Raw genomic sequence first — 13,892 nt, forward strand, 5'->3', positions numbered from 1 at the left:
TAATAAGCTTCAATTAATTAATATTAAATTAGCCTACTAACGTGAAAAACATGCTAAAAAATGTTTACCACCTTCTGGGCAGTGCTTCGTTTTATCAGAAAGGTTTTCTGTTCAAGTGCCTGTTTTCCCATTGTCAGGTGTGTTGTCATGCCCATGTAGGCTAACGCAGGCAAAAGGTATGCAGCCGAGAGTCATGTTGTTGCTCTTTTGGCTTTGGAGGTATTAATGACAAAGTCATTGGGGCAAACTTGTGCCGCCGCTACTGCTACCACTACCGCCTCCACGCGTCTTAGCCGGGGTGTGGGTTTCTCATTAGTGTCCATCTCGCAAACGAACAAGGCAACAGGGGGTTCTGCGCCACCGCGTACCCCCACAGCTGAGATCCACGGGGGAGCAGACGATACTTTGACGTTTGACAGATCGCATTCCCAGGGGGGCAGAGGAGGGGGCAGGAGAGAGAGGGGCATTCGTGAAAAAAAGTAGGCAAATTCCAAATACAGCTGTGCTGTCCGTCAAACTCATAAGAGGAGGAGCGGAGGGTGACAGGAGTGTGGTGGTGGCTGGGGGAACAGCTTGTTCCTTAGTAGTTTGCAAAGCCTCACCGCCTCTCCTGGTTGGGGTACATGTACCACTTAGGGCTGGGCGATATGGAGGAAAAAAATATCTCTATATATTTTTTCTGTACCTCGATATACAATATCTTTTGAAATTTTCAATTCCCCCTAAAAGAGACAAAAAACTACACGCTGGCATTTATATATATGCTTCGAGAAATTTGACAAATCAAAGTAACGGCATAGTGGAATTGGAGCATTCTCTTCTGGTATTTCTATTATTGCTATGGTAACCGAGCCACAGACGGAAGGCATAAGCACGCTCTGGTGCAAGATCAGTGCGGAGGAAGAACATTTGCTTCTGGCAATCTCAGAATTTTAAAATCTTATCACTTATCTCAATACATTTGATATGCCAAAATCTACTTCGAGATGTTTCTCCTTCTCGATATATCTTAAATCTTTATATATTGCACACCCCTAGTACCACTAAGCAAGTGGTTCCCAAATTGGGGGTCGGGACTCGGGACCCATGGGGGGGGGTTCACAGAAATACTGCTGGGGGGGTCGTAGACGAGGAATCCATAGGTTAAGAGCTAACACAATGCCATAAATTGATTAGTAACAGTATGTACTCGTATGGTTAATAGAGGTTTGCTTTCCCTGTGAATTTCTAGCAATAGCAGACAAACTATTAATAGGAAAATCTAACAGTATTAATGGATAGAAAATGCCTAAGAATATGGGGGTGTGGTGGTGGGGGGTTGGGGGTGTCACAAAACATTTTTAGGTCCCCACAGAAAAAGTTTGGGAGCCACTGCACTAAGCCAAACACGCCTGAGCTGTGTCTGTGTGTCTTCCTGACTCACAAGAGCAGCCTGGTGAACTACACTTGCAGATTTAATTTCACTGCACAATTCCACAGTTTTATAGGTTGTGTCCTTAATTAATTACATTAGATCCAAAGCCAGTAATGGGAGAAGGATGGGGCACACATTTAATCGTCAAGTTCTGAACTATATTTACATTTGACATGATCAGTTTGCCAACACCTTTGAATACACTTTAAAAACAAGATGTTGAAAAATAATTTTCCCAGCTTGGGAATTTGTTCATAAATAAAAAACAGTGAATCACAAAAAAAAAAAAAATGTTTTCGAGAGAAATGAGAGAAAAAAATTAAGCCAGTTTTATCTCGGCAGTTTTCTAATGTTTTTTTTTCCCTTTCACTTTTTCATATCAACAGAAATACTTGTCTCAGCTGGCGGAGGGAAGTCTATTTATCGGCCACATGGGCCCCGGTGGCTCGGAGTGACATCTCGGATAGCCAAGCAATGACACGGGGATGGATGATGTCTGCGATGCACGCATTCATTCATTCGGCTTCGGAGCGGAGGGAATGTCAAGACGGACGGGACAAGACACAAGCAGAAGTCAAAGATGACTACGACGAAGACGATGATGAAGAATAAGAGGGCATGCCACAGGTCGGACAGGATGATCAATAGCATCGGCAGGTGGTTGTTAGAAAACGATATGGCGGAGAGAATGAGGGACGGGGAGAGGAGAGAGACATCAAGAGGCATCATCCGCCCACATCTGTGTGAGATGATGTGAAGTGGATGAGGCAAGGCGTTTCACCGTCCGTGACAAACAGCATCCAGAGTTGGGAGGCTAGGAAGTGACCTTTACTGTACGAACTGAAACTACGGTACTGCACAGTAGCTCTCACAAAAATCAATGTTTCATGGAAAACATTTTGCTTTTCACAGTGACGAACAGCACCCAGGGTTTGGACGCATGGAAGTGAACTTAACGGTACAAGATGAAACTACTGCACAGCAGCTTAACACAAAATAACACTGTTTTACAGAAAATATTTGTGTGAGCATCTATGGAAAACCAAGAGGGGTCTTTTAAGAATTTCTGTGGCCTTGCACAATGCCATGTTGTATTTTCTTCCAAGGGCCACAACTGCACTGATTTGAGATTTCTTCCATATCAGGAAAAAAACATAAATAGTTATTTGTATGAAGAAATTAAAGTTTATGTCCGTATATTTATATAAAATATATGATACAGATTCTAAGTGCCCAGCTGAATGTCTACAATTGCCTAAAACACCCAATGCCTCTTTTCCACTGCCGCTTTTCTGGTAGGCCTACAGCTCGAAACAGTGCGACTCGGCCGACACTTTTTGCTTTACGATTGAGCTGTGTTGTGCCTATTGGAAAAGCAAAAAGTGGCGGCCGAGTCGCGCTGTAGGCCTACCAGCAAAACGGCAGTGGAAAAGAGGCATAAGTGCACAAGAGCCAGGCTTTAAATGTTATTTATTGTGTCTCATTGTGGCCGTTAAGAGAGACACAACAAAAGTATCCTCAGGTAGCTCTATACTTTTGTTAAATACTTGTGAATACATCTTGATGCAAATATTTCATTTGAAATTTGCTTTGTACTTTTGCAAGGTATGTATAGACTGACATTTCCTATTTTGTCCTGTTCTGTGGGCGGATTTACTTTACTGTCTAGTGCTTGAATCGGGTGTCCAGGCAACACCCTAAATCCCTGACATCTTTAAAAAAATAAATAAAAATTAATTAAAATTTTTTGCAGCATTAAACTTGATGCGTTATCCCAATAACATAATTAATCAGGTTGAAGATGAAAAAATAAAAGATCTGCACACAGTAAAGACTCAAACAGATGCATAATCCTCTAGACTTGTAGACGCTGTTTACACGTATATGGATATTTTTTGAAAAAACCTTACTTTTGGCCTCGCATTTACACATAGTTTTAGGAAGTGCATTTTTAAAAAATCTGGATTTAAAAATATCCCATTTAGGGGGCTAAAACACAATTTTTTAAAACAAATTTTTATCCACGTCAAGTTTAAATGTAAATGGACAAAAATATATCTGCATTTTAAAATATCTGGATACGTGCAATCAGCACCTCAGGAGACTTCTAGACGTGGCTCTAGACTTAACGTCCAAAGCCTGCAAGGTAAATTTTAAGACAAAGTTCAAAGGATCAGAGACTATGACACCAGCAATGATCTATGTTCATATCATGTGAAGGATGTGCCTTAAGCTTCAAGTTTTTACTGCCCTTGTGGTTAATATACTTGATTTATTGATCCCAATTAATAACATTAATTAATATTAATTATTAAAACAATTAGAATTTGTATCACCATCTGGGAAGTGTGTTTTACTTCAGAGCCACTTGAACTGGACCATGCATTTTTTTAAAATAAATAATTTTAAGTCTACAAAAATATATTTTTGTGGTCATTCGTGTGAAGAGTGGTTAGCTGCTGACAGAAGGTTGTTTTATATACTGTGAATATTTTGTGTTGTGGGTGTGACAAGACTTTAATTTGTTTTGATGGTAATTTTGCTATTTGTTGTTCTAGAAGCAAGTGAATAAACGTTTATTTCTGCGAGCGGCTCACTTTTTTGTCGTATTTCTTTTACTGTACACTGTACTGTTGAGGAGTGGATGCCCTCATAACGTCAGTTGAGCTTCGCAGTAGAGTTATTGCGCCCTCTGGTGTTCATATTTGGGTTTTTTTTTGGTTATGGTATTCTTGGAGCTTGGTATTTTGGATACTCCTCCAGACTCATTTTCAAAATGTACTTACCGTTACTTACCTACTGTCGATCAGGAACATCTCACAAGAAAGCAAGTGTATACAGCAAGGTTTAGCAATTAATCCCTTAGTGCAGACGCAGAGCCTATGCTATAACCCTACTGTCACAAAAAAATGTAATGGCTATGTCTTAATATGTTACTTAAAGCTCTCTGTAATGTCATAGCAATGTTGTTATGATAAGTATTTTCAGCAAATAGTGAATAGGCCCACTGATGACCCCATCTGCAAGAGGCTACGTTTGGACCCAGGCCAATATTTTTTTTCTGACAATGGCATTGCGGGCCATGGCAGTGCTTTTGTACTGGGGGAAAAGCTGTTCTATTCTTTTTCTTCAGTTTCATTAAAAGATATATTTAAAAAATAATATCTAAAAAAGGGTAATCTCGAAGGCCAGATGTCATAAATAGTAGGCCTGTTTTGGCCCCCCAGCCGCTAATTGCCTACCCTCTGGTCTACAGTCTGATGAATTCAATGGAGCACACAACCGTTCATTGACATGATTCTATTATGAGGAACATTACTATTTCACTGTTCTGCCTCAATCTCACAAATTCACTATACGTGTACTATAAAAGAAAACCTACTTTGCCACTATGGAGTAACCTGTGAAGCTCTACGAACACCATAAAATAGATATCAAATTCATTTTTGGAAGAACCCTTAGGTTTACATCAAGGTTTGTTTGAGAACCAAATAACTCAAATGTTTTTTTTTGAGAAACTGAATTATGGAACATGGGGTACCCTCTTACAATTCTGTTAAGAACCCAGGGGGTTCTTCCAAGAACTAATTTGTCACCACAGGTTTCCACACAGTGACAAACTGAAGAACCATTTTCTCTTTTTACAGTCATAACCGTCATCTCTCAAGCACTGACTTACCCTAACTCTGAGATGCCCTAGACATGAAGACTCTGCTTTGCCTCTCTGGAATTCAACACGGGTCTCCACCCTCCACTTCCTGAACTGCAATAGAAAAACATCAAAGTTATCTTGAGTATAAAAAAGGGGTGTGTAAAAGTTCTCTTTCCACGTTTTACTCCATCCAACGATTCCCTATTAAGGAATCTATTTGCTTTTTGTTAGGTGCCTACAGGTATGTCTCCCATTAAACACTTTCCAATCTCCACCCCAGAACTTCATAAATATGGGGTGTGTGTGTGTGCGCGCGCGCAAAAACGTCTCCTTGCGCTTTCCACTTTCATGTATGCATCAATTTCACACAAGATTTTGATTTGAAATTGTGATGCAATTAATACCGGTATAGATTCTATCCAATTACAATACACAAAACTGAAAACACTGAATCTAAGGTCATGCATCATAATCAGTCACACAAATACAGTACTGCAAACATAGGTGGTTCTCTTTATTTGGGAAATATTTACAAACAATTTACAAACACACTGTGTGATTGAGTGAGCCAGGTGTTTGGCCAGTGGTAGGGGTGGTGTGGTTGGGGAGAGTGGAGTTGGAGGTTGTAGTAGGAGGATTGGTGGTTGTGTTGATGGTTGGGCGATGAAAAGGCACAAAAGTTTAGTTCTCCCGACTGACTGGCACGTGATTCTCTCCTCCCGGTCTACAAGTCATTCTAGTAGGCTACCTGTCATCCTTTCCTACGGGCAGAGGAGTCAATTCCAGGTCCAGAGAGTAAAACCCTGCCACAGTTCCCCTCCCTTCCAACGCAGGGGGGGGGGGGTCATCAGAGATTCTTTAAGTATAGAGATATGCCAACATAATAGGTTTCTATGGGCACCTAACGTGACCAGGTTCCGGTCTGCCTAAAGGGGCGTGTCATAATGCTCCTAGCATTGAATAGAACAGTCCTCAGGTCTGCCTAGGTCTGCCTAAAGGGGGATTTCCCCCCCAATAATAGAACCCGGAAACAATGGGTCAATGGAACCTCTCTCTCTTAACTCTCTCTGGTGTCAAACTAAGAACATGGTCAAGTGATAAACCAGGCTTAGTTAACCTACAGGAAGTGGTTAACTTGCTAATACCTGACAGGGCTGCACGATATCAGAAAAAAAAAAGGATACTCGATTAACAGCATGCAATACCTCGAAAACGATATCTAGAAATATAGCCGAGTGTTTTTCTCGTCACTAATTTGTCGGTCTGTTTGGGGGGCATGGCTTTGGTCGTGGCGGGCTTCTCACGAATTTGTTGACATACAGCTAGAGATCATTTTACCGATATTGATAATGAACTAATTTTCGCGATATGCATATGGCCACTCTTGATATTGCGATTTCAATACATTTTCGATATATTGTGCAGCCTTAGTAACTGACATCATTTAGTTAAGAAAATGAGTACTCCAGGCTTTTTATTAGATGATATACCTCTACCACAAGGTTAACTTTACCTGGTTTACTACCAGCTTCTTAGGTGCTGTTTCCACGTAGCTGGATATTTTTTAGCAAGGTATTTTTTTCTCCTGGTTAGGTGTAAACGCAACATGTGGATAAAAATAAATACTCCATTGTAACAAATGGGTTTAAGCCCCCTTAACAGGATATTTTTTTTCTCCTGCTTTTTATACCTGGATTTTAAATATCCGTTACGTGGAAACGGAAGGCCAAAACCAATGCAAAACCAATGCAACCAGGAGAAAAAAATATCCACATATAAAAATATCCAGCTACGTGGAAACGGCACCTTAGTATACCCGCACGTCACTCCAATAAGTAGCTGGTCTACCTGTCTTGAATACTAATTAAGATCAGCTGATCAGGGGAACCTGAATAGCAGCCATGTAACATCTAATAACAGCCATGTCCATGTAACATCTAACAGCCATGTCGTCTCCCCCCCAACACACACAACTTCACCACAGCATGGATAATCGGTGCCGGTGTGCGGGGTTTTCCTGAAAACAATGGAATTGAACTTTGGCAGAGCAGTGTTCTGCACTTTGTCCGAGCCGATGTGCGGAGGCCCCCAAGGGGCTTTCCCCCTTCAACAACCCGATTGCAAATGAAAAATGACAGGAGTTGTTCTCAATAAGCAGACCTGCAAACTCGTTAAAGAAAAAAAGGTGACAGTGTACTGCGGGGGTTCTATTTCTATTCACGTGAATGACCTAAGGCCGGGAAAAAGGTGCAGATATGAATAAGGTTTTCGCAAGATGCAATCACCTACCCTATGAGGTCGCGCTTCTTATCACGAGGGTGGAGGCCACAGGAGAGGACAGCAGGATATAGACTGGGGTGAGTTTCTCGAAACCAAAGTTGCTTACTACATTAACTACTTCGTTGCTTTCAATGCATTTTCCCATTGGCAACTACCGAAGTTGCTAACAGGCTAACAACTTCCCTTTTGAGAAACTCACCCCTGACTTGCAGCCTCCGTCTTTTCCGCCACAGAGCAGGACTTTAAGGTAGTGGTTCTCCCGGCCCGGGTCTTTTGCCGACCCTTCCCCATCTCTCTCTGCCCATTCACTTCCTGTCATTACCTTCACTATCCTGTCAAATAAAGGCAATTAAAAGCCCCCAAAACTATAAAAAGGGTAGTGGTTCTCATTTTTTTTCCCCCGCACATGAATAAACTGAACAACACCATGGAACAAAATGGGCAGTAAAACGGCTTTGCCAACAATAAAAAAAAATTACAATTGTAAGTAGCATGGTGTGGACGATGTATGGTTTAAGTAAACAATGTCACGTACACTATGTACTACCACATGGTGATGTGAAGTAAATCCAGTGAAAATAAAGATCCAAGTAGCATGTTGGTTTCATGATTTCAAGACAGTTCTATGCAGCATTTTCACTACAGTGTGTGTGTGTGTGTGTGTGTGCGTGTGTGCGTGCGGTGAACGAGGTGACAAGTGTGCCAGTACTCCTACTCTTTAAGTTACACTTGTGAGCTAGAGGTGTATAGCCAAGCCACAGAAAGATAAACTCACTTCCCGATTTTTGACTTGTTTTTTTGCACCCACACCCACCCCCCTTGTTCACTTTGCGATGATCCATACAAAAACAATTGTCTGATCAAAAAAATACTTGCTTGAAAATAGCGCTTTTAGAAATCACTTCACTTTGAGGCATCAGCAAGTTTATTTTTTTCCCCCAAAAAATGTCCTCCGGGTTTGCCGTCAGTCAGTGACAAAAAAAACAAAACACAAATCTCGCTCACATCATCACAAGCACCCCTGCCTGGCTCTCTGCTGTTCTGCCATTCCTGTGTGTGCTTCAGAACAAAATTTCAAGTATGATCTTCAAAATCCCAATGAGGATGGTCCAAAAGATGGACTCCTCCTCTTCCTCATAGTCCCCATCGCCACCTCCTCCTCCCCCTCCTCCTCCTCCTCCTGCACCTCCCCCTCCTCTGTGAGGGTACTGTCCCCCTTCCTCCGAGGGGTAGGCGTCCCTCTGGAAGGGGTCGTCTGCCAAGGCCGCCTGGTCGTAGAACACCTTCATCTCAAACTCGCTCTCCTGGTGCGACGGGTGCCCGTAGATGCCGATGCCCACGGGCCGGGTGAACTCGCCGGGCACCACCACCACGTCCGGGCCGCACGTGGCCGACTGCAGCTTGTAGGTGTCGAAGCTGGGCCGCAGCGTCTTGTCCGACACGTACAGGTCGGCGTCGCCCTTCAGGCTGCGCATGTGCAGGATGATGCGGCCGTCGTGGTTCAGCCGCAGGTAGCTGTAGTTGCCCGCGCCGATGTGGCCCTGGACCACGTGCAGCAGCACCCACTCCTTTGGCACCGCCAGGGCCGCGGAGGCGTCGTCGTCGCCGAAGGGCAGGAAGCCTCGGGCCTGCTGGGGCAGGAGCAGGAGCAGCAGCGCCACCAGTGGCAGCACAAGGACGCCCCCCCAGCAGCGCCGTGGTGGTGACGGAGCCATTCCGTCAGGCAGCCCGCCTGCGCCCCGGTAACGTCAGCGATCACAACCTTGGAGAGACGACCGCACCTCTACCGTCCGACGGCAGCCTTGAATAGTAGTAGGCAAAGAAGGACATGGCTGTTAGATGTTTTACATGGCTGCTATTCAGGTTTCCACTCCGAGGTCATAGCCCAATTATCCATAAAGGCCAGCTGCTTAGTATCCAAGGGAACTAACCATTTTACACCAGTTTAGAGGTACAATATGAGACAAGCTTTAGTAATATGTATTGTATAGGGGGCACCTGTGTGAGGTATTTGCTCAGGGGCACCACATTGGCTTAATACGGTCCTGCCCACGAGAGATGAAACATTCCATGATTTTCCCACGACTTTCCCTGACCCTAACACAGAATTTCCATGACCCTACACACACACACACACACACACACACACACACACACACACACACACACACACACACACACCTTCAGCTCTGTGGTCTGTCGAATCGCCTGCACAGGTAGCCTATACAGGTAGCCTATACAGGTATGTCCGAACTGAGAAACTTCTCAGCATTCTGCAACCTTTAGAGCGTAGTGTTTAATCAAACCAAAGAAACAAAAACAATAAGAGACGAGGATACACTGTATGTTTTAATTGTTAGCTAAATGCAATGATATTCCATGACTGGACAGTAGGCCCACAACACAGATTCGGTTTGTCCGAATCTGTCTGCCAGGCTGGCAGGAATTTAAATCAGGTGAGATATATCTAGGCTACCTCTCACGTTATCTACAGTTAGATATCTCTACACATAGTAAAAGGACACCCTTTGGGCGGCCAGCGTGCTGACGGGTGACATAAACTGGCTAAATATACTTCAGCAGCTTTTCACTTTGGACAGTCAAGCATTCAGCACTCGCAGCACGAGCCCCCTGCCCTGCCTGCCTTCAGCGTCACAAGGAGGATGCATGTGGTTATTACGCATACGCACAGAAAGTCAAAGAGGGTTGGTTACATGCCAAGAACACGCATGTAGTTCCTGTGGATATTTGTGTATGCGTCCCCGACTTTAAGAGAAACAATCGCGTTCAAACTAGAATGTGAAGTCATAATTAACATTTCATACTAGTCTATATTACATCGTATGAAACAACATTAATTCAAACGTCATACAAGAGTGGCTTGACAGACCTGTTGGGCTGGCTTGTGACAACTATTTTAAGGCAAATGTTTAATAGTAAACTTCCCTGTTATATATTCACTTAACCGTTATGACTGTTATTTTGTTTTTATCTCATTATTTACTATTGCCATTGCGTGTGTCACAAAAACAGGTGCAAACACCAACTGACAGTGTTAGCTTAGCAACAACAACATGGGCCAAGTTGGCTGGTCTTGACAAGGCAAAGCGGGTTAGCACGTTAGGCTAACACGGAGAAGTTTCTTCACTGTTAAAACACACAGGCACCTACCGCTCCAATACTTAGCATTAATGAAGTTAGCTTTACATTAAATACCGCTTTGAAATGTCAGCTCACCCGAACATATTGTCTGAAGGAGCGCAAAATATCATTCGTTACTTAGGAGAAAAATGCATTTCGTGTTCTCTTCGTATTGCTGCTCCCTCTGCTGCTGTCAGTGCAATGCTGCTACCACTTCGTTATCAAAGAACAACAGCACCCCCAGTAGAACAGGCGGATACATTGCAGCCTGCTAGGACAATTTCTTTTTATGCACTGTGCTGTGTTTCCTTTCAGTCAGTGTGTGTTAGACAGGGGCCTGCTCCAGCGGTGTAGTCTACCTTTTTGAAGGGTATACTGTATATTTGTCCTTTTCTAAATAATGGATCAATCAATTTTAAGTGGGTATACTGAAATGTTGAAGTGGCTATACTACGTATACCTGCGTTCTACGTAGACTACACCTCTGGCCTGCTCAGTAGTGAGAGGAGCCTTCATGGTTGAGAGATCTGCATGAGATTATTTTTAAAATTATTATTAATATGTTTAAATGGCTATGATATCTTGAACTTGCCTGAATTACCGGGGTTCTTAAAGATTTACTAGGCCTTTTCCTTTCCTTTATATTGCCGTCGAACTAACACCTTGATTAAAAAAAAGTGGCATAGACCTATTAGGCTAGCCTTCAAGGTTTTTTATTTATTTATTCTATTTTATTTCATTTTGAAATTATTTGAGTGTTGAATGTGTCTAACGATAAATGAACCTAGAGTTCTTTTGTCATTGCCGTGGTAAAAAAAAAAGTATTTATCCAATCCATTGTCACTGTTGTTCGCACAATAGACAGACACACAACAGAATTAATGGACTAAGCTTGGGTCATTTAAGTACAAAACAAAACTATCTACTGTATTTACTTAGCGTCTGTGGATTAACTGAGCCATTTCACATAACATCCCCCAAATCCAATGAAATAATCCCATTGAAAGTGTTCCCTTTATCCTTATAAGGCAATGTCTGCACAGGAATAAATCTACTGGGTAGCCTATCAATCTGAACTGGCAAATCCCAACAGTGCAGCATCGGTGAGCACATGGTGAACACGTGGCAAAGCTACATGCTGTTTCCATAAAGGCCTACTGTACAGAATACTGAACACTGACAGGGCAGGAGCAAATGGGTCAGTTATCCCGGGCCTATAGGAAAGGGGTGGGGGTGTCGGATTCAAACCTCTTTGGGGGACCTAGAATTCAAACCCTGGGGACTAAAAAGGTTGCCTGGTTAGGAGACGTGTGAATTGACTGGAGCATTACGAATGGGAAAGCTAGGCTACTCATAAGGACCATTGTATCAATTTTCTTCTTCGTTTCTTCAGCAGGTTGAAAAAGGGTATGCCAAAAAATAAAATAAAAACCCTGTTATGTTTATCAAATACCTCTGTAGAAACCTAGTTTTCATGTGGCTATGAAAGCCATACCTGTACCCCACCTTTGGCTCAAGTTCAGTAAATGTGAAGCGGTAAAACAGACTTTTCAGTGTGGAAAACAATTTTACCTGCATTTAAGCAAACTCAGTTTCCAATCTAACTACTTGAAAGTTTTCACTCAGATTGAAACCTGACAGCTGAATGATAAAAATAGTGGTTTTGAGCTTTAGGATGAACGCATGCCATTTACTTTATTATACTAGGTGGCCGCTGGTCTCTGCCTGAGGTTTCTTCCTGACTACAGGGGGTCTTTTTTCTCAGACCTCACTGCGCTTTTTTTCCCCCTCACAAACTATGAAAGGGAGTTTTTCCTCACCCCTGATGCCACCAGGGGCCGCACCTGAGCGCCCAATCTCTGTGTGACTATCTATGACTTATGATAGGCACAGCCACTATGGACCTTACACATCTAAGAATCCTGGTCCTAACCTACGTTGACCTTATGACTCTACATTCTCTGTCTATCTCTTCTTCCTCTGCCTTCCTGCTTTTTCTGCCTCTCCTCTATACCTCTCCTTTTAAATCTATCTCTAACAATGTTTTTTCCCATTTATTAAGCACTTTGAGTTACATGCCTTGTATGACACAGTGCTATACAAATACAATTATTATTATTATTATTATTACTTACAAATAAAGCCACAAAGTAGGTAAACCAATGAAATGTCTCAAATGAGTACCCAATATGAATCCCAAAGGTAATGACACACACACAGGGGCAACTTTTGAGCAATGTTGCCAGGCAACATCATGGTTGGCCAATGCTATTCATATTCTGATGGAATGGTTGAAAAAAAAAGTTGTCTGCTGCTAATCCAAGTTCCCTAAAAGTCTAAAAAAACATCTAATAGGACCATTGCCCAAACACATTGCTTAAAAAGTTGCCCTGTGTATCATCACATTAAGGTTAGGGTGTCAGGCTTGTGGCCAAAGGGTCCACGGTTGAATTCTCAACACAGTTGGGAGGGAATAACTAGTGCCTCCTTCCCTATCCTCTTCCATAACTGAGGTGCCCAGAGCAGCATGGCACCATGCTGTCACATTGCTCCGTTGGGGTGCCAGTTGGGCCACCATCTCGCACGAGTGAGGCATAAATGTAATTTTGTTACATATGCTGTGACAATGACAATGTGGGTCTCTGAGCCACCTCATTACATTTCCAAGGGGTCCAACAACCACCATTTTAGTGTCTCAAATCACAAACTTGTGTCAGTGCACTGGCGCTTAGTGCATAGATAGTGCACACAGTGTACTGAGGTCTTCAGTAGGTATTGTGGTGGGAGAGTTTGAATCACTAATGGTGGATTCTTTTGAAACTCGGTTGTCAGAAACCCCAACCTCCTCGGGAAAGTGCAATAGAATGGGTACTCAAATCGGGGTTCTGAAACACAAACTCGAAGCAGCTCGGTGTACTTCGAGTTCGTTTAACATTGGTATTTTCATTTGTGTATTGTCCCCAACTGTTGCAATAGAATGCATTTACAACGGTTGTCGGGAGAACAAACTCGGGTCTACTGACAGCGGAGTTTCAAAAGAATGAGCCATAACATTGTACCCTTACTGGAAGTGATGGACTAGAAGCAAAGCATTAGCTTGCCAAAATATCGTTTTTCAGTCAGTTATCCAAAATGTTAATTATATCACATGGGTTTGGCTTGACATGAATAATTTGGGGTCTCATCAACACTGCGTGCAGAAATAAGACTGTTCATAAAACTTTTCTACTGAACCGAACTTCACAATTCTTCCATTACGTTAACATGATGGCCGTTAAATGTGCACAGAATCCATCGTTCACACATTGCATTTTTGAGTTGTTATGGCAGCATCCGGTTACTTTCAGTGCACTGAATTTTCAGTGTGAGCACTGAAACATGGTGCCCTAAGTGCACAAGTGTGCC

The 13,892-nt window shown here is 42.7% G+C and overlaps 2 protein-coding genes across 5 annotated transcripts in view; one reads left to right on the forward strand and one right to left on the reverse strand.

Annotated features, from left to right (window-relative positions):
* The window catches only part of rbm20 (RNA binding motif protein 20), an 84,692-nt gene extending 80,690 nt beyond the window's left edge, over nt 1-4,002 (forward strand). For all 4 annotated transcript variants that reach the window (XM_063198676.1, XM_063198685.1, XM_063198703.1 and 1 more), the window contains exon 14: nt 1,801-4,002. In XM_063198676.1, coding sequence (XP_063054746.1) covers nt 1,801-1,869 — 69 coding nt within the window. In that variant the 3' untranslated portion in view covers nt 1,870-4,002. The remainder of the gene's footprint in view (nt 1-1,800) is intronic.
* A 1,557-nt stretch (nt 4,003-5,559) lies between these two features.
* On the reverse strand, nt 5,560-10,730 carry c1h6orf120 (chromosome 1 C6orf120 homolog). The gene is made up of 3 exons (XM_063198716.1): nt 10,584-10,730; nt 6,873-9,147; nt 5,560-6,597 (listed from the first exon to the last, which is right to left on the reverse strand). The coding sequence occupies exon 2, from the start codon at nt 9,059-9,061 to the stop codon at nt 8,408-8,410; it is 654 nt and encodes a 217-aa protein (XP_063054786.1). The 5' UTR covers nt 9,062-9,147; nt 10,584-10,730; the 3' UTR covers nt 5,560-6,597; nt 6,873-8,407.
* Between the last annotated feature and the right edge of the window lie 3,162 nt (nt 10,731-13,892).

The sequence above is a fragment of the Engraulis encrasicolus genome, chromosome 1 (genome assembly GCF_034702125.1).
Source record: "Engraulis encrasicolus isolate BLACKSEA-1 chromosome 1, IST_EnEncr_1.0, whole genome shotgun sequence".
Lineage (NCBI taxonomy): Eukaryota > Metazoa > Chordata > Actinopteri > Clupeiformes > Engraulidae > Engraulis > Engraulis encrasicolus.

Excerpts from the sequence above, each read along its gene's own strand:
- c1h6orf120 (XM_063198716.1), bottom strand. The coding sequence starts at position 9,061 with ATGGCTCCGTCACCACCACGGCGCTGCTGGGGGGGCGTCCTTGTGCTG.